Source organism: Lepidochelys olivacea (genome assembly GCF_965140295.1).
Source record: "Lepidochelys olivacea isolate rLepOli2 genome assembly, chromosome: 2".
Classification (NCBI taxonomy): Eukaryota; Metazoa; Chordata; order Testudines; family Cheloniidae; genus Lepidochelys; species Lepidochelys olivacea.
The window spans coordinates 157,890,608-157,916,925 of record NC_140412.1 but is presented as its reverse complement, the minus strand read 5'-3'; the positions used below and the strand labels follow the sequence as shown (position 1 = coordinate 157,916,925).

Here is a 26,318-nt window from a genome sequence, read left to right as displayed (position 1 = left end):
ACAACATTATCAAGTATTTCCTCTCACCTTCTCAAGCTCTTTCTCTCAAAAAAGAGACATGAAGTATATTTTTGTTTTATTTTAGCAGCTGCAGTTCCAGGGCCACCAGGTCCTCCCGGGGAGCCAGGGTTACCAGGAACCAGGAACCTGGTAAGAGAAGAAAACTTAAGTTTGCCATTTTCAGAGCATGAGTCAATTCCCATGAATGTCAATGGAAACACTCCATTAAAAGGCCACTACTGCATCACTTCCCTTCTCTATATAATAAGTTTTCAGAAAAAGCTCAGTTTGGTGGCTTATTAGTAGCATCTTATGCAAATAATTCAAAAGGATGAATAGGATTCTAAATAAGTGGAGGTGCTGCATGTTGCAGATACAAATCAGTACCTCTGAAGGAGTATGCAAAATGACAACATGTTATGTGATTGGAATAAATAATACCGAGTCCAGTCCTTCTTCCAAGGAAACTAGATACCCAAGAAGAATAAAACCCGGTAATTCCGGTCAATATTTTCAACAGACTTTGCTCCTAAGACAAAAGCTTCAAGTATTGTCCCTGTAGGTGCTCCACTTTAGGTGTGCATGTGTCCCCTGTGCCTTTGATCAGAGACTTCTGATAACAATGCTCAGTCACGTCCCAGCTGTCCTCATGCCCTGACCGAGGGTATATAGGACAGCAATAGACAAACCACCCACCATTCCTTCTCAATGGCCTCAGCCTGAGATGGAGCATCTTGCAGTGCTTAATTCTTTGCTAGTCTGCCTTGAGAGCAAGATTTTCCTCTAGTAATTAGTTAGGTATCTAGCATCCTTTGTTTTATTTTGGTTAGTTTTGTGGGGATTTCTTTTGGAGAGACCTTTCATCTTTCCCACCTCACCTCCCTGAGACATTACTCCTTTCTTCAAAAGAAGTTATTTTTCATCCTTGGGTTATGTGTGGATCTCCAAGTTATAAGCACTGCCTAACTTGCCAGAAGTCTATCCCAGTTAGTGACAGCCACTCTAGCTACCTCCACTGTTTAAAGGACATTCCTAGGATTTGCTCAGGTTCAACACTAGATCTACAAGGAGTGTCCCATCAATCTCTGCAGCCCACTCAGGAGAAGTCTGTGGGGGACACCTGTAAGACTTCTCAAAAGAGGAGCTCTGGATCCCTCAGAGAAGTCAGTGCTAGGAAGCCCACCTCTGAGACCTGCCACTTTGGAGACCTCGCATCCTAAAAAGTGTAATGTTGAGGCACCTTGATCTCCCAATACCATAGGTACTATGAAAGTGTTCAGTATCTAAGCCAGACTCATACCATCCAAGCAGGATTGCACCTCTGGAGACTCTAAGCATTCTGCATCAACTAGACCAGTACCAACTTCAGTGTTGATAACTCCTGCAGTGCCAGTAGTTCCCCAAACTGCACAGCGCCAGACAGTACCCTTGAAATTGAGGTCATTCTTAGTGCCACCTGCCTCCAGCTTTGAAGCCCATTTAGGTAACTGCACAGCTTCCTCTGGTACTGCAGAAGTTCAGATTCTCTAAGGACTTGGTCATTTCAGACACACCAGAGACACCTCTACTGATGGGTGCTGAAAGATGCTTGGTACCTTGCTGGTACCACACCATTCCCTGGCACAGACACACGCTCCGGTACCCTCTTGAATGGACAGACTCCCAGTCTCAATTCCACCAGCTTCCCCCATCTGGACAACAATGAGGGCAGCTCCTGTGACTTTGGTTCAAGGTTCACTCAATTACCAGCCCAAAGCTGCGTCTCTCAACACCCTCTATAACGGAATCCTCAAGACACAGATGTACACGGGATGCCCCAGGCTCCCCCTGGTATGAGTATTCATCGGTGCCCCATCCCTCCCCATATGGACCTCCCCACTGGTCATTCTGGGTTGTATGGGCTGCATATAGGGAACAATTCTCCAGAGCTTCTAGCTAAACTCACAGGAAGTGTCAGGGGCAACACCCTCCTACTCATTCAGCTTTTCCATGTCATTCGCCTCCCCAGGAGGAATCTTTTGAGTATCCGGAGAGAAGGGCTGTTGAGGAATCTTTGCTTTAGACTAATAGCTCTTCTCCTCACCTGATGAGGCAGTGATGCCTCTTCTCCCTCCTCCATACACAGATGATTTAAAACAATTTCTGGATCTCATGAGAAGAATTGCAGGTTGTCCCCAGATCCCACTGAAGGAGGTTCAGGAGACTCGACACAGATTGATTGACATCCTCCATACTGCCTCCTCTGGTAGTATAGCCCTGCCTATAAACAAGGCTCTGTTTGAACTGCAAATTTGGCAGACTCCTGCTACCATAACCCCCTCCCTGCAAGAGAGCAGATAAGAAGTACTATGTTCCTGCTAAGGGGTCAGAGTTCCTATTTTCACACCCAACCCCAAACTCCTTCATCGTTGATGCAGTCAATGAATGTAACAGGCAACTACCAGTCCAGAACCACCTTTCATGATAAGGGCCAAAAGAAGTGGATGCCACATAAACAAAATTGGGTGAAATGAGCTAATACAGGCTTTATAAATATTTACTGTACAGAAAGTCTATTTTCATTTCTATGACTACTTCTGCTAATTTCCAGTTCAAAGAAAGACTTAATTTTATCTGCAATTTCTGATTCTGTTTCCTTGTTATTTGACAGGTTACAACATTCAGAAATATTGACAGCATGTTGCAAAAGGTTCATTTAGTGGCAGAAGGTACATTAATCTACCTGAGTGAAAGTAGCGAGGTGTTTATCCGTGTTCGAGGAGGATGGAGAAGATTGCAGGTATTACTGCATCATGTAGCCTGCTTTTCAGCTCTTCTCCTTCAATTGTTTTGTTGTAAATAGTCTTTAAGGGGAGAGTGTGGGTACTAAGATTATCCTTTGGCACGGTTTAAAAAAATATAATTCATTCATGTATATGTTTTTGTTTGTCTCTTCATTTTGTGTTCTTCCAGCTTGGGGAATTAATTCCCATCCCAGCTGACAGCCCTCCACCTCCGGCAATTTCAGGCTATGTAAGTGCAAAACTGTTTGTGGCTTGTGAAAAATTGCATCAAAATATTATAAATGGGGAAAATGTTTTGCAGATAGGCTCCCTCTCAACAGGATTTTTCTCTACTGTGGGTGGCCTGTCAGCTCTGTGCACTTGTCACATCACTACGTTCAGCTTCCTAATTCGTTCTTACTAGCCATTGGCCAGCATATTTCTGTTATTTCATGAGGCTCTGCACTGCAGAAATAAAACAGCCTCTCCAAAGCAGTGTACAAAAAGTCAGTGCTCTGTTTTATAATACTGAAATAAGTCCTATTGAGTCCAGAGTTTCTTCCAAAGAAACAGAGTATATAAGTAGATTAAAGTCCTGAACCTTGGGACCATATCATCATCAGTGGCTTGGCTACTGAGAGTAAGGGTATGGAAATCTTGTATTTACACCCCACCTGTAACTAATACCACCATTTACATTGTCACTGGTGAATGTGGGCCAAGGTATTTGCCTAGGCCTATTCTAAAACCTGCCTTATTTATTTATACAGCACTCCATTGTGCTGGGCATCTTACAAACATTCAGGAAGATGTGATCCTTGGCCCAAAGAATCCACAATGTAAAATAGACAAAAATAAAGGGGAGGAGGAGGGAGATACAATGTGCAAGGAGAGTGATTAGGCTGGTGATAGACTCACCTCTTATCTTTCATATTAGCTGATTGTGTAATTATAAGGTAAGCATGGAATGAGAGAGCATGCCGGGAGAGGAAGGAAAGGAGAATGGAGAAGGACTGTGAGGAAGAGGGGTGGGAGGAAGTCGAAGCCAATAGCCAATCAGCAAATGGGGAAAAATGTCCTGAGCTCAGATTGTAAAAGGCAGCCTGCAGACTTTCCAGATCATGTTAAATTTTTCGGTAAGAGTGGTCCTCAGCTGGAGCTCTCTCTGCCCCACCACTGCTACTCCCATGGCTCCTGGGGAAGACCTGCTGTTCCTGGGGCTGGCTAGACCTACCTCTCTGCTTCCCACAACCATGTGTTTGGGGAATGGGAGGGCTGCTGAGGCCTAGTGAGGTCTACCTCCTCTAGTGTGCTGGATTTTCTGTCTTGTCTCACTCTGTTTTTCATTTTTAATCCATCCCAACCATGTTGTCTTCATACTCAGCACTGTCTGTTGCTGTGCATACATTCAAGTGCCTTCTGGCATTGATGCAGTCTTAGGCAGATTAGTGTTAGTATTGTAGACCCACATTCAGGAAAGCATCCCTATTCAAGACAGCATGTAAGTACATGCTTGAGTGACTTTCTAAATCAGGACCTTAGTGTGTCTGGATTTAAAGTTTGGGGATGTTATACTCAGAGTTATATAACTTCATATTCTATGTGGGTTAATTCTTATTTCACTACAAAAGAATTCTGCAGTATTCCCAACAAGAAGCTGGAGTAAGAAAGTTGTTTTTTTTCCCATGATTTGAGCATTGTATTTTAACTCTGATTTATTTCTGTATGTTGAACTAATAGGGATTTCAGTCTCTTCCAGCACTAAGACCAGTTTCAACTATTAATCATGGAAAACCAACAGTAAGTAGAAGAATTACATTAGAGGCACTATTACAGCTGTATACCTGAGATTTGGGCTTAAAGCCGGGATTAAACCTTTGTTTGAACTTTTAAACGTACCCCCTCTGAATTTATAGCAATTACTCTGAGAATTTTCAAGTACGTCTTCTAGTTAGTTTAGAAGCTATGAAAAATTTTAAATATCTTCTTTCAGAATTGTTTTTGTTATTCTAACCTTTCTTCGTGTCCTCTAGCAAATACATTCCTGATTTCTGAGCTATGAATATGGACTCACTTCTATACTGTAACAAAATCTAGGGCACAGGCTATGTTTAAAGTTCATTAATGTTGATTTTTATTAACATTAATATGTTTAACATATTTTAGTCATAGCTGTTCCTATTTTTGCCATGAGGACTATTGGTGGATGTTAGTTGTTAAATGGGTGTTTCAGAATCTAAACTTTCCTCTATAAAAATTGTTTAAATATTTAGATAAAGTCAAGATAACAGAATTACTGCATCTGAAAGAATAACATGTGATCAGAGTTCAGGTTCTTATACTGTGATTAAAAAATGCTTTTCTTTGTGGTTGATTACAATGAATTTTTGTGTCCATTGCTTGGCTTTGTCCTTAACTGTATTTATTTCCTTGTAAGTGTTTGGGTTTTATAAACAATGTGACAGTACTGTGTATAGCAAATCTTAACTGTTGTTTAAAAATGAAGTTTTTAGGTTTTGAAATGATTTTATGGTTGTCTAACTATTTGAAGATCACATATTGCTAGTGTGGGCTGGCCTGTGGCTCATCAAGCTGAACATGACTTCTTTAAGAAGTGTGATGTAATGGTGGCAAATATACCTTCATCGCAAAAGGTTAATCTAAATAGTCTTCTTTGTAATGTACTATTATGCTCAGCTATTTGTCTTTCTGCTTTTCTCAAGGGCACATTTTCCTTATCAGGGAGGAGGCGGATTAATTACTTAATAGATGTTATAACTTAAACCTGAAATCAGTGTGGGTTTTTCCTTGTTTTCCAGCTGCATTTGGTGGCTTTGAACTTGCCATTTTCTGGTGCCATGCGAGCTGATTATCAATGCTTTCAACAAGCCCGAGCAGCTGGTTTAATGTCAACATACAGAGCTTTCCTGTCATCCCATTTGCAAGATCTGTCTACAGTTGTGAGAAAATCAGACAGATACAATCTACCAATAGTTAATCTTAAGGTAAAAATAAATGCTTTATTTGCTGTATAAAGGTGGTCTCCAGCGATCCAAAAATCTTGGAAGCTAACTGAGGTAACAGACTTTTTTTTGCTTGCTTCTTGGCTCTGAGCTGTTTGGTCAAAGTGTCTTATAAAGAAAAAGCCTCGTTTTTCCCATCTGTATCCTTATGATAAGCGTAGCTATGCAATGTCTCACACTTAGGCTATAAGCAGCTGCATCTTCAGAGTTTCTTTTTCAACACTATAAGGCTAATGGTAGAAACAAAGCAATGAGAATGTTTGGCTTACAGTGAACTGATACCAAGGCAATGGTATAGTATGTAACTTGTTAGATGTTTCTCTTTCAATAATCCTGTTTTGGAAACAGCCTTAGAATTCTTACCCCCAAGGCGAGTCTGTTTCTCAAGGCCATATGCTAGCCTATGCTTTCTAGTCTGCCTGCAGAGCTTAATAGACTAAGGTGACCACATGTCCCATCTTTAGTGATAGTGGGCCATATTCACCTCTTTAGCAATAGTTAAACTGGATTTATACCACGGTAACTGAGAAGAATCTCCTTTTTTCTAGAATCTGAGTCATTTTGTGGCATCTTACACATACACACGCACACCAAAGCACAGCTCTGAAATACTGTCTGGCTCCCAGCACTAGCTAACAGCCCAAGTGACTTGCAAGAGTGATACCTGACCTCCCAGCTCTCAGAAGGTTGGAGGGTCCCATTCCGAAACCCCATGCGATTCAGAACTCTGGGAGGAGACGTCTCCAAAATACAAATAGATCCTGTTGTGATTGGGATGAGAAATGAATACTCAAAGGCAGTTCAAAAATACCATCAGCTTGTATTACAATTAATCAGTTGTAATGACCCTAGCACAATTTTGGTTTGACCAGAATCTGCATTAACCATTACAAATTGTTTTCAGCTTTCTCTTCAGGAAGAAGTCAGATTTTATTAGGAATGTGATAATTTTCAAATAACCTTTTGTACCATCACAGGGATGAGGGAAATTAATCCCCCCCCGCTCCTCTGACTTTGCCTACTACAGTTGCAGCTCTTTAACTCCACTTGTCTAGTTTAGTCATTCCAGCTATAAGAAAAATGATTGTCCTGCAGACACAGACACAGGTGCACTCAGCATGAGATCAAGGCAGGAGGGTAGCAAAAAGAGTAGAGCAGAGAGGGGAGGTATGCAGGAACTAACGTGTACAAGACCTTTCAAACAAGAAGCTTTACATTTGGTGAAGGAGAGAGAAGAGTCGAAAGTTACTCTGAGATTGTGAGCTAAGGAGGACGGGAGAGGTGTCGATGGTAAAGGAAAAGGGTTGGAATGTGAGTCAGGCAGAGACAACTGTGAAAGGAAAGAGAGAGGCCTGGGACAGAGAGGTCGAGCTGAGAGCTAGCGGTATAAGGGTGGTAGTTTGAAATGAGGTCTCCTAGGAATAAAGTGTAGAGATTAGCATGAAAGATCATGCTGATGGCATCGTGAGTAAGGCTACGATTCAGTCACGGCAGTCACGGATTCCGTGACTTTACCAGACCTCCATGACATCTAGGGCATCAGGACGAGGAGGAGGGACACTGTGCCAAAGCCCTGCAACTGGTGCTGGCTGGAACCAGGACCATGCGGCCCCAGCCCCCTGCTTCCTCTGGGGGACCGCAGCCGGGGTCAGAAGCAGCAGCTGGGACCATGCACCCCATCGCTGTGTCCTCCGGGGCTTGGTGGGGGCTGCAGACGGGGCCACGTGCCCCAGCCTGTGGGGGCTGCACACCCCTGTCCCGCAGCTGGGAGAGCTCTGGAGCAGGGGCTGTGTGCTCCCTGCGGCTGTGCCCCCGAAGTCGGGGCTCAGCCTGTCAGTCCCCCCTCTGGGACTCCATTCCTTCCCTCTACCTAGCCCTGCCCCTGGTTATTTGTAGTAAAGTCACGGACAAGTCACAGGCTCAGTGAATTTTTGTTTACTGCCCGTGACCTGTTCGTAACCATGAAAAAATCTTAGCCTTAATCATGTGTATTTTGAGAAGTAGAAGAGATTTTGGATTTATAGACTACCTGTAGCATTTCATAATATGATAAAAACCTTGGTAAAAGATGGTGTTTAAAATTTCAACAGGGAGAAATACTCTTCAACAACTGGGAGTCTGTGTTTACTGGCAGCGGGGGACAGTTCAACATCCAGATTCCAATATACTCCTTTGATGGAAGAAATGTCATGACAGATCCATCTTGGTGAGTTCACACTGTATTTTCTGTATTACATGAAATGTAGTTTTATTAACTGGTAAGCATCAAAATTCCCTGGGCTGCTAGAAATGTGACAAAGGTTAACTGCCCCCTTCTCCTCTCATCCTTTCCGTTCCTTCTCCTCTATTCCCCTCTTCTCCCATTCCCACTCTCCTCTTGAGAGAAAAAGAGGGAATGGAATACCTCTGATGTCCCAATTTCCTTTCTTCCCATCCATATCTGTGGCCTCGCTTTGCTTTCTACACTCTGATTGCTTCAAGTGAATTTACAGCAGGGGTGCAGAGACACAGGCTGTTAAAGATTTAGGCATAAGGTTTAATGTACAGATAAAGGACTGTTTCAGGAAAATAACTTTAAACGTTGCTGTTTAGGCCACAAAAAATCATATGGCACGGGTCAACTGCAAACGGGATCCGGCTAGTTCGCAACTACTGTGAAGCTTGGCGGACAGCTGACATGGCAGTTATGGGACAAGCATCACCACTGACCTCTGGGAAACTTCTGGAGCAAAAGCCTTTCAGCTGCAGCAATAAGTTTATTGTTCTGTGCATTGAAAACAGTTTCATAGCCGATATCCGAAGAAAATAATTCATCTGTTGCACGTAGAAAACATTTGAATTTTATTTCATAAAACATTGACACTGAAATTTAATTTTAATGGTGTAAATATTCTATTTTTTTATTGCACATTTACAAATAAAACCAAAGAGAGCATACCTCAAGACAGAATATTCCGGCAGGGTGGAATTCAGGCCTGGTTTAGAGGGCTGGCAGATGGCCTTTGGTATGGGGAGTCAGCAGGCTGCATGGGGAGTCAGCAGGCTGAGCAACCATGCAGATGTGCCCGTTAATCCCTGGTGTGCTGTGGATCTGGTCTCCATGTTGGCCTAGGCGGGGCTGGGGCTGGGGCTGAAGATGACTTTGGGGACGGGCCAAGTGTGATCTGAGAGCAAGACCAAGGGAAGGCCCACAAATCCATGTTTGTTTAGATCTGGTGGCTCTGGTACCACAATCAAACAACACAAAAGGGCTGCTACTGCTACTCCAGCCCATAGCAGCCCTCCACCCTGGCTGTAGATTGTAGGGGATGAATTTCATCTCCCCTTAGTCCCTCTTTCCACCTGAATACTCAGATCAGGATTATTTTAAAAAAATGAGACCCTAAAGTTATGCTCCTAAATTCTGTAGTGCTGGGAGTTTTGACGGAACTGGCTGCCCCATTTCAGTGGAAGCTAGCTATGAGCCTGACAGCCTGACTTCAGGCTCCCATTTTGTAAAACCTGGCATCGGGCTTTGTGGGAGGACTGAATTTCACTCACAGTAAAGGCAAACTCTGACCCATACTTTGGTGCTACTATTGTCAGGAAGCCCGAAGCAATGTTACCAGAAAATGTCCTGACAGTACGAATTGGTTTTACCGCCACAGCTGAGCACAGTAAATGCAGGCACATTTATTCATTCCTGAACTTTATTCATTCCACTGCATCGTAGAGGAAGCTGTTTCTTAGTGTAACAGGCACTGCTGAGTGGCAGACACCTGTCATGTTTTCTTTAAAATAGGTTTTAGACAATGTTATCCCATTAAGTTATATGTAAAGTGACTGCCTTGGTCCCCCCCATGGTGAGACTGTCACTTTTTCACTGCTATTATGCTTGTTAATATGAACTAATCTGTACTTATAGAAATGATCAGTAAATATTAATGTCTCACACAAACAGTATTACTGTAACATTTGTAGGTTTTATCTGTATTTCCCTACAGTATATTTTAATTTAAGGTATTTACTTATTGCCATCATCTAACAGACTATAACTGTAAAAGATGAACTTCCACATTATCATTTTGTAAGTATAAGCTAGAGGCTAGGCAGGAAATGGCTATTCTTTTTTAGAAGATTTTGTGACTCATTTGCCATCAAATCAGTAATTTAATACTCCAGTAGCTACTTTCATTCCAGTGAAGATTTCCATCCATATGGCTTTTATTATTATAAATGCATTGGTTTTTATATGATGTAAAAATATGAAATCCAGTTTTATTTTTCCATTTTAAGTAATACAAAAGCATCTTTCCTGGGTTATCTGAGTCACCTGTTTGCTTTCTCGCTGTAAATGTCAATTTCATTGCTATAATGTACTAATGAGGCAACGCTGCTTTTTTATCACACTTAACTCTGTTTTGAACAACAATTCACTATGCTCATACAGGCTTCATGCCTGCAGAAGGCTGAGTGTGCCTGTGAAGTGCTGGGCACCTTCAACCCCGCACCTGGGGCTGAGGCTCCTGCAAGGTGCTGAACCTCAAGTGTCCTGATCCTGCCAGGCAATCCAGGCTGGGTCCCACTGAGGCCCGTGAGACTTCACATGGGTGCAAGGGTCTGCCTGCAGGGACTGTTTGCAAGACTGGGGCCTTAGCAATGTATTCAGCTAGCAGTCCCTCTCCAGCTGAAAAGTGAGTTTGTTAGTGGCACCGACAGGATGCTAGAGCAATGCTAGTGATTTCACTCTATTAGCGGTTTCTCACCTTAATAAGAGATCCTTATATAAGGACATATTGTATTCTCTCCAGGTATTACTCTACTTTAATAATTAGAAAAACTTTACTGAGGCTACATCTGAACTACCACTTATGTTGGCTTCTCTCTGTACTACCACTTACGTTGGCTTCTCCTGCTGACATAGGCCATGTCTACACTACATGTAGACATTGAGCCTCCAAATGTCAATCTTGCATGTCCACACTCCACTCACTGTGTCGGCGGAGTGCATCCTCACTAGCAGGGCTTGCATCGAAGCATGGAGCACTGCACTGTGGGTAGCTATCCCATTGTGCACCTAGCTGAGTGGAATTTTGGGTTGGGCTTGCAGTGCCTTATAGGACCAAAACATTGGCGCGTGTGGTTATGGAAACATGGCGTTAGTCTCCCATGATGCACTTACCTCCCTCCCTCCCTGAAATCAATGGCAAACAAACCAAGCCTTTTTCACGCCTTTTGTCATAAGCCTGGGTTACCTGCACGGGTGCCAGAGCACAATAAGCATGGACCCCGCTCAGCTATACACTGTTGTTGTGAGCATTACAAATACCTCACACCTTATCCTGCAGTATTTACACAGCCAGGAGCTGCCGTGCAGAACCATATGATGCCACACAAGGAGCCCTGCTAGAAGACTTAGAGCAGAGCAATTTGCAGTTGCTGGTGATAGTCATGCGTCACCTTGACACCGCTGAGTGCCATTTTTGGGCCTGGGAAACAAGCACTGACTGGTGGGATGGGACCGCATCATTATGCAGCTCTGGGATGATGAGCAGTGGCTGTAGAACTTTCAGATGCATAAGGCCACGTTCCAGGAACTGTGTGCAGAGCTTTCCCTAGCCCTGAAGCACAGCAGTACTGAAATGAGAGCTGCTCTGACGGTGGAGAAGTGAGTGGCGATCGCTCTGTGGAAACTTGCAACGTCAGACTGCTACCGGTCAGTGGGGCATCAATTTGGAGTGGGTAAATCTACCGTGCGATCTGTTGTGATCCAAGTTTGCAAGGCCATTAACAGACTTCTGCTCAGAAGGGTAGTGACTCTGGGCAACATTCAGGACATAGTGGATGGTTTTGCCACAATGGGGTTCCCTAACTGCAGTGGAGCAATAGAACACAAATCCCTATCTTGGCACCAGACCACCTTGCCAAGGAGTACATAACCAAAAGGGGTACTTCTCAATGGTATCGCAAGCACTGGTGGATCACAGGGGCCGTTTCACTGACATCAACATAGGATGGTTGGGAAAGGTGCATGACGCACACGTCTTTAGGAACTCAGGTCCATTCAGAAAGGGTCAAAGAGGGACTTTCTTTCCAGATTGCAAAATAATCATTGGTGATGTTGAAATGCTAATCCTGATCCTGGGAGACCCAGCCTTCCCCTTGCTCTCGTGGCTCATGAAGCCGCACACAGGCAGCTTGGTCAGCAGTGAGGACCAGTTCAACCATAGGCTAAGCAAGTACGGAATGGTGGTGGAATGTACCTATGGATGTTTAAAAGGTCGCTGGTGCCGTTTGCTTACTAGGTTAGACCTCAGTGAAAGCAATATCCCCATTGTTATTACTGCCTGCTGTGTGCGCCATAATATCTGTGAAACAAAGGGAGAAAAGTTTCCGCTGTGGTGGGGGGGTTAAGGCAGATCACCTGGCAGCCAGTTTTGAGAAACCAGACACCAGGGTAATAAGAAAAGAACATCGAGGGGCTCTGCGTCTTTGTGGGGCTTTGAAAACTAGTTTCAGCAATGTGTCAGAGTAATGTGACATTGTGTTGTTCCTTACCAAACTGTTCCCTCCAATGCATTTTCTCCCCTGTAAGCGCCACCTCCACCAACCACCATGTGTTTAATGGATAAAGAGCCTTTTCTCCTCAATCCATTAAGTTTTGTTATGCACACAAACACACAGAGACAGCAAAGAAAAAGTAAGATAACCTGGGGCAAAAGGGCTAATAACACTCTGGGGGGAGAAACAAAGAAAGCTTGCTTACATATGTACTGCAATAACAATCAGAGGTGTGGGAATGGGCGCCTTCTGGTCCTAGTACCCTCCCCTGGTGTTGAGTGCAAGGGATGTCGAGCTTCCCGCTTTCTCCCACCTCATAGGACATGTCGGAGAGGAGGATGTAGAACTGGGTGATGATGGCAGCAGGTTCAGCAAAGGCTGCAGAGGAACTCTAGAGTCCAGCTGCCTTTCTTGAACCTCAGCCAGATGCCTCAACATGTCTGATTGCTCCTTCTTAATTCACAGCATCTCTTCCTGCATGACACGCTCTTGTTCCCTGCATGATCTCCTGTCCATGTCCAGGTTCTTGGACAGTGTGATCCTCCATGCTCTGAGCTCCGTCTTGTCACTCTCGAAGGCGCACATTAACTCACTGAACATGTCCTCCCGAGTCATCTTTTTCCACTTTCTAATCTGGGGACGTCAATGTCCTGGTGTGGAGGATGCACCGACAGACCAGGTTTCAGCTGCAAGGAATGCAAAGCACAAGGGTAACATTAACAGTGCATACATTGTTTCTGGTGCAGGGTTATTTTTTATTTTATTTTTTTATAAAAAACATCCCTCAATACACTTCACTGCAAGCCACAATGTAATCACAACCTGTGGCTACTACAAGAGTCGGTTTGCTGCTCCAGCCATGGTGAGTAAGGTCACAAGGCATGGGCCAGAGGTCTTGTCCTGCTGCTTTTGTGAAGACATCCTTAGGATCACAGGTTGGAACTTGAGAAAAGCTCCCTTTCCCCTAGCAACCTGGATGGTGCTTGTGGACAGGCACCAGTGTAAAGCCCCCCCAAATAATTTGGTTTTTACAAAAGCAACACTAGGTCGTGGAGGAAGGGAGACAAACAGGAAGCTGCCACCCCCCACACCCCCATTTTATCCAGTGCTCCTTGCAATACATGGTGATCCCTTCCAACGGCAGGCACAACCACGGCACGTTTGGGAAAGCATGGTTGTTTGACCCAGATGTTACCAGACGGGGATTACTTTTTGGATTGGATTACAGATGGATTACTTGTTGAATTGTTTGCAGTTTAAAGGCTAGCATTGAAAACTTCCCCCATTTCCCCCTAGGTGACCCTATGCAACATCACTCTCCCGAGGGTAACAGAGGCAGCAAGGGAGCAGATTCTGCAAGTGGTCTGGGTACAGACCTGGTCCTTATGCTGCAATGCTGTGTGCTGCAATGATGCCAGCAGAGTTAATACTGGAGTGGTGCAGGAAAGTGTCCTACCATGGTGGATGAAATAAGGCAGCCCTTCCCAGAAACCTTCTGCAAAGGATTGCAGAGTACCTCCATGAAAGCTTCCTAGAGATCCCCATGGAGGATTCCCAGGCCACCCCCCATGCAAATAAACAGTCTTTTTCAGAGAGCACCCTCTGCGTAGCTGGGTGGCCACTGATACCCACTACACCTATTTTTTTGTTCAGATTAAACATAAAAGGTAATAGCATGTCACCCCTACAGTTTGATTGGTACTGTGGACTCACTGGAGGTGCCTTCCCCGGCATCACGCTCCGCTGCCAACTGGGCCAGTGAAGGGATGGGCTCCTGGGTTAAAAACAGTCCTTGGCTGTTGGAGAATGGATCCTCTTCTTACCTGCCTCCCATTCTCCTCCTCCTCCTCCTCCTCTTCCTTATCAACAATGACTTCCTCGTTGTTGCTCGAGGTCGCCTGGCCCTCCTAGGAAGTATCCATGGAGCGTTTTGCGGTAGTGGTGTGGTCGTCACCGAGAATCACATGCAGCTCCTCGTTATCATAAAAGCAGCATGTTTGTGGGGCAGAACCAGAATAACAGTTTGCCTTCCTTGTCTTCCGGTACGCTTGCTGAAGCGCCTTTATTTTCACATGGCACTGCTGCATGTCCCTGGTGTAGCCCTTTTCTCCCATACCCCATGCTATCTTGGCATAAATGTCAGCGTTTCTGCTGCTGGATCGGAGTTCTGCCTGCACGGACTCTTCTCCCCACACAACAATAAGATTGACCACCTCCTGTGTACTCCATGCTGGAGCGTATTTGCAGCCTTGAGTCTCCATGATCAACTGTACTGGAGAGCTCTCCACGCTGATCAAACAGGAAATGAACATTCAAAAGTTCCCGGGCCTTTAACGGGACCAGCTGTTTCCTGTGTACGGTGGCTGATGTGCAGCAGAATTGAAAATGCTCTCCAGAGCGGTCACAGCGGAGCACTGTGGGACACCTCCTGGAGGTCAATTCATTCAAATTACACATGCAGTGTCTACACTCTCCCCATGTCAACCCATGGATGTCGAATCAAGTGCTATGCCTCTCACAGAGGCAGAATACAGAAGTCGACTTTACAGGCCACTTAGGTCGGCAGAAGGGACTCAGTAGTGTAGACACGTTATTAGATCGACTTAATGCGGCTCATCTCAACCTAAGTTTGTAGTGTAGACCAGGCCACAGCTTCTGCTACTCGAGGGGATGGGCTTTTTTATGCCGATGGGAGAGCATAGAGCAGTGGTTCTCAACCTATTTACCACTGTGAGCCACATATGCAGCTCTCTATGTGTTGTGTGACTGGCAGCCACACACAATAGATATATACTATGAGTATGGCTCTGAGGATGTCACATGGGCCACAGCTGGGTGCTGATTGGGCCGTGGGTTGAGAACCACTAGCATAGAGCTGCTTCGCCACATGGACTGAAACGGCGCTGCTGCTGAACCAGTACAGCTGAGCTGCTGCAGCGCGCTAAATGCAGACATGCCCTAAGTAAACTTTACCCAGTAACAGGTTTCTCACTTTTAACCTCTTTGGGGTACAGAAGGCAGACTCCTGTGCAGAAGAAAATGTAATTGTACTGAGGATGTTACTCTCACTTACTCACTATGGGTCCGCACAAAGTATATGCCCCATATAAGTCCCAATTAAACCCTCAAAATAGGACTTACAAGGGTCCTAGACCTTGTGTCAGAGGGGTAGGCATGTTCGGCTGTATCAGCAAAAACAACGAGGAGTCCTTGTGGCCCCTTAGAGACTAACGCATTTATTTGGGCATAAGCTTTCGTGGGCTAAAACCCACCTCATCAGATGCATGGAGTGGAAAATACAGTAGCAGGTATATTTATACATGGTACATGAAAAGATGGGAGTTGCCTTACCAGGTGGGGAGGGGGGGGGGTCAGTCTAACGAGACATTCAATTAACTGTAGGATACCAAGGGAGGAAAAATCACTTTTGTAGTGGTAATGAGGGTGACCCTTTTCAAATGGTTGACAAGAAGGTGTGAGTAACAGTATGGGGAATTAGATTGACAGTCATTCCAGTACACTGGACCACTACAAGGATGAGTCATTACAAAACCTGTCTGTAAAGCAATCAGAAGACTGGGACTGCAGGAGGGATGGGATAGCGAATGATCCAAAACCTAAACATAGGAAGGCCAATATGTCAGTGGTAGACCATCACATGGAATACAGCATTCAGTTATGGTCACTTCATCTAAAAAAAGTGATAGAAGAAACTGACCGATTCAGGGGACAAGAGAAGAATATGCAAAATAATGAATGATATTGAGAAGGGAGAGCAGAAATGTCTGCACACCCTCTCTCATATTACACCATGAGGCCGTTTAAGAGCAGACATATGCAGCCCTCCATGCCTGGGCATATACATAGCAGGGTGTTGTATCAACCAGGCAAGGTACTAACAAGCTTCAACAGGATTTTATTTTCAAAGTGGAAACCTCTTTACTAAGCTGCTGCTGCACCCTCGGTAGCTTTCTCCCAGCCTCTCAACTCCTCCCCTCTCCTTCCTGTTTCCTGTCCTTTCAGACTCCCAACAGTCAGTGCTCCCAATTCTAATAATTACAAGCAACATCTAAACACCACGCAGGGCTGCTCTTTGACAGATGTTCAAGTAAACACATTGTGCCAAATTTTGACCTGATATAAGCAAGTGAAACAGTTGCCCTTTAATCTTGTACACCATGCTGAGAAAAAATAAGTTAACAAAATTAACAGTTATTAGTAATTTTTAATTACTGCAGAGAAAGATTGTACCGTGGTTAGGGTACTAGCGTGGAATGCAGGAGAGCTCAGGTTCAATTTGCAGTTCTGCTAAACACTTCCTGTGTCACCCAGGGCAAGTCACTTAAACTTTCTCTGGCACAGCTCCCCATAGGTAAAATGGGCATAATAGCATAATCACTATCTCACAGGATTTAAGCTTTGCTGATTTGATTGGTCTGATTTGTTTATTTCCCAAGGCTCACTGGGTGGCACAAAGTGAGTGTATTGTCTCTCTGTTGGTCATGGCTATTCACTAAGCCCAGAACTAACTGCCTTCCCTTACCTGGCAGAAGCAGCAACCATTGGCAGGACATGATCCATACATCAGTGCAGTACATAGGCTGCTGTTGCATTGGGCAGGACTGGTTATAGATGCAGGTGAGCAGAGCGGTCATCCTGGCTTCCAGCTTGTTGGTGGGCACCATGCTACTGTGCCACTTGGCCCTTCTTTTTTTATTTTTTTTGGTTCTAGAATGCCGGTGCACTGCCAAAAATGTTTCCACCCTGGCAGGCAAAATGCCTAGGGCCAGCCCTGGTGTAGGGGCACCTGCTGTTCCCACAGATCAGCAAAGGAGCTAATGTCAACAGTATAACCCCCCTGCCAAAATGGTGATAGTACCAGTTATCGGAAAGCTGATTGCAACCAGCAGATATCAGGGAAAGAAATCACTAATTTTAATTAAAAATAGCACCCCAGTGTCTATTGTCATTTACATCTGTCCAACCCAGCAAAGACCGGAAGGTTGCCCAAGACTGTAATACAGCAGAATTTAACTCAATATTTTCAAATAAATTAACATACACGGATGCCAAAATCTCCCCACCTTATCTCTAACAAGGCCTCATTGAGGCAATTGTTTTGCATTTGGGGCTGGCCCCTGCAAAAAAGCCAGGCATAACTTTGTGGAGAATATATAAAATCATGACTGGTGTAGAGAAAGTAGATAAAGAAGTGTTGTTTACTACTTCTCATAACACAAGAACTGGGGGGAGGGGGGTCACCAAATGAAATGAATAGGCAGCAGGTTTAAAACAAATAAAAGGAAGTATTTCTTCACACAATGAACAGTCAACCTGAGGAAATCCTTGCCAGAGGATGTTGTGAAGGCCAAGATCATAACAGGGTTCCAAAAAGAACTAGATAAATTCATGGAGGATAGGTCCATCAATGGCTATTAGCCAGGATGGGCAGGAATGGTGTCCCTAGCCTCTGTTTGCCAGAAGATGGGAACGAGCTACAGGGGATGGATCATTTGATGATTACCTGTTCTGTTCATTCCCTCTGGGGCACCTGGCACTGGCCACTGTCGGAAGACAGGATACTGGGCTAGATGGACCTTTGGTCTGACCCAGTAGGGTCGTTCTTATGTATTGGGGAGGCCAATGATAGTTCAAATAAGCACTTGGAGGTTAAACTGTAGTGGATGGTAAACTGAATGAGTCAACCACACTACAGCAGAAGAGATGCTGTTTAACATAACATTTCAAAAGAGACCCATGCTACATTGTCTGGAATGAATGAGATTGTGTAGAACACGCAAGATTACCCCTCTCCTCTAAACTGGTCAGGCTTTGTTTGAAGGGGTTCAAAAGGGAGCTAGATAGATTCATGGAAGATAGGTCCATCAATGGCTATTAGTCAGGATGGGCAGGAATGGTGTCCCTAGCCTGTGTTTGCCAGAAGCTGAGATTGAGTGACAGGGCATGGATCACTTGATGATAACCTGTCTGTTCATTCCCTTTGGGGCACCTGCCATTGGCCACTGTCAGAGGACAGGATACTGGGCTTGATGGACCTTTGGTCTGACCCAATAGGGCCGTTCTTATGTTCTTATGAACTGCCTTCTATTTTGGGTGCAAATGCACTTTAAAAAGAGACTCTGACAACTTGGAAGAAGTTCAAAGAAAAGCAACAGAGAAGTAAAAATAAGCTATTGGGTAACTGAGACAAGATTGCCACAAGTTGCACCGGTTTAATTAAAGGTGTTACTTTAAACAAATTTAATCCACTGCAACAGTTATAAAATCAAATTTAAGATGACACGTTGGTTTAGTTTGTCCTTATAAATGGAGAATTGAGCACATTCATTTTAGAAAAAAAGGCTCATATGTGTTTCTTTATAAAGGGAGGTGACAAAATGGGGTGGCTCACAAAAGTCGAATGTGTCAGAAGCAGGGTCAATGACATCAGAAATGTAACCTTCATCTGGATTGAGTGACTGGATTGAGTGGAGTCACAAAGGTATATTTTTAATCATCCGTTGAATGCGAGAGCAGGGTCCTGTGTGGCAATGTTTTGCAGCTCTTTAGTCCATTTGTGTCACCTACCTTCAAATAGCACAAAAGTTAGGGTGGTGGTGACTACTATTTTTAAGGTTTATTTGACATTTTAACATGGTTTATTACAGACTCAACTGTCCAAAGAAAAGAATCGTGCGGGACAATAAAATAAAGAAAGGAGAAGAAAGATTATCAGCAAACCTTGAGCTATCTAAGCCACAGTTAAAGGGGAAAAAAGAAGATGCCTGGAAACAGATAAAAGAAAAGGAGTACTTGTGGCACCTTAGAGACTAACCAATTTATTAGAGCATACGCTTTCGTGAGCTACAGCTCACTTCCTCAGATGCATATCGTGGAAACTGCAGCAGGCTTTATATATACACAGAGAATATGAAACAATACCTACTCCCACCCCACTGTCCTGCTGGTAATAGCTTATCTAAAGTGATCATCAGGTGGGCCATTTCCAGCACAAATCCAGGTTTTCTCACCCTCCGCCCCCCCCCACAAATTCACTCTCCTGCTGGTGATAGCCCATCCAAAGTGACAACTCTTTACACAATGTGCATGACTCTCAGTGGGTTGAGAGTTACCAAAAGCAACTACAGCATTTGCTCAAGAAACTTCCTGAAAAAGCACAAGATCAAATCCGCACAGACACACCCCTGGAACCCCGACCTGGGATATTCTATCTACTACCCAAGATCCATAAACCTGGAAATCCTGGACACCCCATCATCTCAGGCATTGGCACCCTGACAGCAGGATTGTCTGGCTATGTAGACTCCCTCCTCAGGCCCTACGCTACCAGCACTCCCAGCTACCTTCGAGACACCACTGACTTCCTGAGGAAACTTCAATCCATCGGTGATCTTCCTGATAACACCATCCTGGCCACTATGGATGTAGAAGCCCTCTACACCAACATTCCACACAAAGATGGACTACAAGCCGTCAAGAACACTATCCCCGATACTGTCACGGCTAACCTGGTAGCTGAACTTTGTGACTTTGTTCTTACCCATAACTACTTCACATTTGGGGACAATGTATACCTTCAGATCAGCGGCACTGCTATGGGTACCCGCATGGCCCCACAGTATACCAACATTTTTATGGCTGATTTAGAACAACGCTTCCTCAGCTCTCGTCCCCTAAAGCCCCTACTCTACTTGCACTATATTGATGACATCTTCATCATCTGGACCCATGGAAAAGAAGCCCTTGAGGAATTCCACCATGATTTCAACAATTTCCATCCCACCACCAACCTCAGCCTGGTCCAGTCCACACAAGAGATCCACTTCCTGGACACTACAGTGCTAATAAACAATGGTCACATAAACACCACCCTATACCGGAAACCTACTGACCGCTATTCCTACCTGCATGCCTCCAGCTTTCACCCTGACCACACCACACGATCCATCGTCTACAGCCAAGCTCTGCGATACAACCGCATTTGCTCCAACCCCTCAGACAGAGACAAACACCTACAAGATCTCTGTCAAGCTTTCTTACAACTACAATACCCACCTGCAGAAGTAAAGAAACAGATTGATAGAGCCAGAAGAGTTCCCAGAAGTTACCTACTACAGGACAGGCCTAACAAAGAAAATAACAGAACGCTGCTAGCCGTCACCTTCAGCCCCCAACTAAAACCCCTCCAACGCATTATTAAGGATCTACAACCTATCCTAAAGGATGACCCAACACTCTCACAAATCTTGGGAGACAGGCCAGTCCTTGCCTACAGACAGCCCCGCAACCTGAAGCAAATACTCACCAACAACCACATACCACACAACAGAACCACTAACCCAGGAACTTATCCTTGCAACAAAGCCCGTTGCCAATTGTGCCCACATATCTATTCAGGGGACACCATCACAGGGCCTAATAACATCAGCCACACTATCAGAGGCTCGTTCACCTGCACATCCACCAATGTGATATATGCCATCATGTGCCAGCAATGCCCCTCTGCCATATACATTGGTCAAACTGGACAGTCTCTACGTAAAAGAATAAATGGACACAAATCAGATGTCAAGAATTATAACATTCATAAACCAGTCGGAGAACACTTCAATCTCTCTGGTCACGCAATCACAGACATGAAGGTCGCTATCTCAAAACAAAAAAACTTCAAATCCAGACTCCAGCGAGAAACTGCTGAATTGGAATTCATTTGCAAATTGGATACTATTAATTTAGGCTTAAATAGAGACTGGGAGTGGCTAAGTCATTATGCAAGGTAGCCTGTTTCCTCTTGTTTTTTCCTCCCCCCCTCCCCCCCCGATGTTCTGGTTTAACTTGGATTTTAACTTGAAGAGTGGTCAGTTTGGATGAGCTATTACCAGCAGGAGAGTGAGTTTGTGTGTGTATGGGGGTGGGGGGGATGTGAGAAAACCTGGATTTGTGCAGGAAATAGCCCAACTTGATTGTCATGCACATTGTGTAAAGTGTTGTCACTTTGGATGGGCTATCACCAGCAGGAGAGTGAATTTGTGTCGGGGGGGGGGGGGGTGGAGGGTGAGAAAACCTGGATTTGTGCTGGAAATGGCCCACCTGATGATCACTTTAGATAAGCTATTACCAGCAGGACAGTGGGGTGGGAGTAGGTATTGTTTCATATTCTCTGTGTATATATAAAGCCTGCTGCAGTTTCCACGATATGCATCTGAGGAAGTGAGCTGTAGCTCACGAAAGCTCATGCTCTAATAAATTGGTTAGTCTCTAAGGTGCCACAAGTACTCCTTTTCTTTTTGCGAATACAGACTAACACGGCTGTTACTCTGAAACCTGGAAACAGATAGACATTTCATGGCCTGAACTCCCACTTTCAAAACTATCAATATCTAAGTTACTGCACATAGTAATTAATCTATTTAATCACTTTAGGCGTACATTGTTAAGTCACATTGGAACTTAAAGTTTTTTAACAGAGAAGGTAATCATCTTCGGGGGAGATACCCTTAAGGTGAATTACTATGACAGCATAGATAATAGAGGGTATCACATAAGGAAATATGAAAATCAGAGTGATTGGTTAAATCCTTTCCTGCATTAACCACAGAAGTATTTTCTTTGGCCTCAAGATCACAGACAGAAGTTGTTTTCTGATTGAGGAGCCCTCTCACTTACTCAAAGCCTTGCCCCTCTAGATTGAAGGAGGGCTCTTCCTGGCTCACTGTACTACAATCACATTTCCCAGGAAGCCACAGGGCTCTGAGACCCTCCAATCAGTGGTAGATCCCACTGACCTAAGAATCTAAGCCCTAGATGGTAAGGATCCTATGACTCAAACTCAGAGTCACAGATTCATCAAGTGGGGAGACTCCCCATTAGAGTGGAACCAAGAGGCATCTCCTTCTTTTCAAGGGTTCTTTCCTTCAGGATGCTGCAAAATACCATGTGGTCTCTTGTTGTACTGTTGATCATTAGTAATGCACCACTGTACCACTACGTTTCCTGGATGCACCATACAGAGATCTGAGTGGTCTTGTCCCAACAGTGGCTCTCCTAACATTCCTCTTTCCACTTCCATACAGAATTGAGCTGTTCATTTCCAATACAGTTTACAACACTTCCTGTAAGCTATCCCTAGCTCAGCGCCTTCAGAACCTTCCTGGGCCCTGAGCACCCAGAGGTTTCTGGACTAGAAACTACTTTCTAAGCATGAGGGATTTTTTTTTAAATCAAGGCCGTCAACATGGCTTTTTCGCTTCCTGCTTTTGTTTTCAGACTGTGACAAGTTGACTTTGCTATGGCTCAGCAAACCTGATTTGTTCCTGCCATTGGTCCCAGCCCAGCTAAATGCCCAAACACTTCTAGGTTCCAGTCCTTCTTCCATACTTCTGATAGCTGCATATACAGCAGGAGACTTCAAAGTAGTTCCTACAGAAAAGTTAGACCCGCTTGCAAGGGCAAGACAAAGTTCAACAGAAGTCTTCTAATGTCCATTTGATTCTGCCTGAAAAAACTGCCAGGGTATGCAGCTGTCCTGGTTTGTCAGGAACCTTCCTTTTTAGGATGTCACACTTAACACAGCCAAACGGCCGATATGCCAAGGGCAGCGACGGGTCACGTGAGCGTACCAAACAGTAAAGATAAAAAAAAACTTTAAACATCACTTAAGATATGTTTAAAACATGGAAAAGCAAATGCTATTGCAAACCATACACGTGCAAAACATTGTCACTCACCTAGGGCATCAGCTAAAGCCCACTGAAGGCAAAAGACAAACTCCCATTCACTTCAATGGGCTTTGGAGTAGGCACGTAGGGAATTGTTTCATTAGATCAGCCCTGTCTCCTCCAAGGTTCCTCCCTTTCACAGCTACCCAACCAATAAGAAACTTTGGCCCAGATCCTCAAAACGTATTTAGATGCTTAACTCCCATTGACTTCAATGTGAGTTAAGCACCTATAATACTGATCTGAACCTTTGTTACTATAGGTGGCAACTAAAACTCCCTGCTACATGTGTCTAGCAGGCGGGCGAGGTCGTGTCTGTTATTGGACCAACTTCTGTTGGTGAGAGAGACGAGCGTTTGAGTGACACTGGAGGAGAGCTCTGTGTGATGCTCGAAAGCGTGTCTCTTTTACCCACAGAAGCTGGTCCAAGAAGAGACACGACCTCGCCCGCCTCGTCGCTAATCTCCTGGGACCAACACGGCGACACCAATGCTGCAAACTTCTCGCAGTGGCAGGTCCGCAGCTGCCGCCGGGTTTGAAAGGGTTTCATTGATTTTAATATTTCCTTAACTTTGACCCAGGGTATGAACTGATGTTTGTTTTGCAGGTGAGGGAGGAGGGTCCCTCCCCTCCCCCATACACACACACACACTCACACACCCTCTTGTAGACTTCCTTCACAGGGCCCTTGACATCAAGGGCATGGGTCACAGCTCACTCTCTCAGACCCACTGGAGTGCACAGGAAGGGGCTACCCAGCAAAGCCAAGCCAAATCATTCAAAATCATGGAATTTCTCTTTTTTTAAAAAAAACAAATTAGTAAATTTTCTACCAAAAATCTGTATATGATGCGAACATCACATTTTGCAGGATTAAGCACTCAAAAGTCACAAAATGCCAGCGTTAAGATTGCACATACAAGCTTAATACTGCCACCTTGTATGTATGCATTAAAATCCAGCCTTGTATTACATGATAGCATCCAAATTTTACCATAGCTATAGGTGGTATGCATGTAATGAACCCACCTACAGGGAAAGACTCCTGGAGCTCTAGCAGCAAAAGCACAAGACCTTACCGCATCGGCTGAAATAACTACAGTTATATTGTAACTCAGAGTTACAAACACCCAGGGAATGGAGGTTGTTCGTAACTCTGAACAAAACAGTTTGGTGTTTCTTTCAAAAGTTTACAATTAAACATTGACATAATACAGCTTTGAAACTTTACTAAGCAGAAGAAAAATGCTGCTTTTAACCTCCTTAATTTAAATGAAACAAGCACAGAAACTGTTTCCTTACCTTGTCAAATCTTGTTTTTAAACTTGCCCTTTATATTTTTAGTAGTTTACATTTAACACAGTACTGTATTTGTGAGATTTTCGTTTTGTTTTTGTCTCCGCTGCTGCCTGATGGCGTACTTCCGGTTCCAAATGAGGTGTGTGGTTGACCGGTCAGTTTGTAATTCTGGTGTTCGTACCTCTGAGGTTCTCCTGTACTTCCTGAGCTGCAGGATTAATCTATTTGGGCCAACCATTGAGAGTACATCTACACCATACATCACGGCGTGATAGTAGCACAGTTATGCCTACCCACACTCAGGGGCGACGAGTTATATGAGCCCGTGGAGCGCCCATGCTCCAGCAAATTCAGGACCCCGGGGCCCCTGTTCCACCAATGTTCGGGGCTGGGTCTCTCGCCCAACCCCGCCTCCTGCCCCTGCGTGTCTCCCCCAGGGCTTTCTGCCACACCCTGTGCCCTGGGCAGTGGGCGGCTGCCCCCTGCAGCTCTGCGCTGTGCTCCCTCGCTGGCTGCTTCCAGCTAAGGAAGTGGCACTGGCAGCAGGCTGACTGCTGTGCCTGCTGAGGGAGGAGGCCCAGCAGCCTGGCAGCCCCCCACCCCGGCAGGTGTCTCCCCCAGGGCTTCCAGGTGACTGCTGTGGGTGCTAGACTGTCTGACTTGTCTGTCCTGGGTTATTTTACACCAACATAGCTGCATTTGTGCAAGCCGCTAGTGTAGACAATCCATGCCCATTTAACCATGCTTTGCTGGCACAGTTTATCTCAGTGTGAAAGCCCGGTGTGCACAAACCCTTAGCAAAGTGACAACTCTGCTTTATCTAAAAAATTTGTTTTATAAAAACAAACTCTCAAGACCCACAGAAAAATATTCCCTCTGTTATTTTTTTAAGTTCCATTGAAAACACTGTTTTTACAGCAAGGACAAATTTCCATCAAGTGTTCACAACCCAAATGTTACAGCATTGAGAACTTGGAAGAACCTTAACTGATTTTCATTGTCCAAGATAAGAGATGCGCAGACTGTGAGCAAGTCATAAATAGGTACAGAAATACTTGTTTATAATATATGGCTTTCAGGCTGGCCATGTCCCCAATAATAGCGTTTCGCAAAAACCTCCCTGTGCACATTAATGAAAATTTACCCTTTTAGACTCCTTTCACCTTGGTTCCTAAGCTGAAATATTTATATAATAGTTACAACAAATCCAGTTAAATCAGTGTACATCCCCAGTCATAATGCTCTGAACAGCCATGGCAATAATCCAGTTCTGCCTGCCCTCCAACCTGGGAGAAGAAAGGAATGTCTTACCCCTCATCTCCACCACTACCCCCACCCCAGAGCCCGCACCCCCAGCCAGAGTCCTCACCCCACCGCACCCCAACCCTCTGCTCCAGCCCTGAGCCCCCTCCTGCACCATGAACCCCTCATCCCTGACCCCACCCTGCAGCCCTCACCCCTGTACCACAACCCTCTACCCAAGTCCCTCCCACACCCCAAACCCCCCATCCCTAGCCCCACCCCAGAGCCCTCACCCCTGCACCCCAACCCTCTGCCCTACCCATAGCCTCCTCCCACACTCCAAACCCCTCGGCCCAACCCCATTAATTTTGTTTAATAATAATCAACAATGGATAAATGCTTAATAAAGTTACCCAGAGAAAAAGAACAAAAGGGTAATTCATCAAGTGACGGCCTGAGTTCGACACCCAGCTTGCAAACTAAAGTTATACAAAAGAAAGATGTGGCAATCTAAAAGATAAGAAAAGGAGTTTTCATCAATCTTGGCTAACAAGGTTTACGTAGTTGGAGTATAATAGTGAATTAGACCTAGCTTTTTGCTTTTGTGGGTTATTGATCCAAGAGTGCTTGGTTGTTTCCGTATTCAGAAGAGTATTAATAAAGTTGATATTCTTAGATAAATACATTTTTTTTACGATAGTGATATTGTGCAA

At 44.7% G+C, this 26,318-nt stretch overlaps 1 protein-coding gene across 8 annotated transcripts in view; it reads left to right on the top strand.

The window, feature by feature from the left end:
* Positions 1-10,085, top strand: part of COL15A1 (collagen type XV alpha 1 chain) — a 275,266-nt gene extending 265,181 nt beyond the window's left edge. For 6 of the 8 annotated variants that reach the window (XM_084618722.1, XM_084618723.1, XM_084618724.1 and 3 more), the window contains 7 exons: positions 86-150; positions 2,651-2,779; positions 2,953-3,012; positions 4,503-4,562; positions 5,582-5,767; positions 7,876-7,991; positions 8,378-10,085. In XM_084618722.1, the coding sequence (XP_084474848.1) occupies positions 86-150; positions 2,651-2,779; positions 2,953-3,012; positions 4,503-4,562; positions 5,582-5,767; positions 7,876-7,991; positions 8,378-8,594 (833 nt within the window). In that variant the 3' untranslated portion in view covers positions 8,595-10,085. The remainder of the gene's footprint in view (positions 1-85; positions 151-2,650; positions 2,780-2,952; positions 3,013-4,502; positions 4,563-5,581; positions 5,768-7,875; positions 7,992-8,377) is intronic. The other 2 variants (XM_084618725.1, XM_084618719.1) reach the window with 1 other exon arrangement.
* Positions 10,086-26,318: the final 16,233 nt, after the last annotated feature.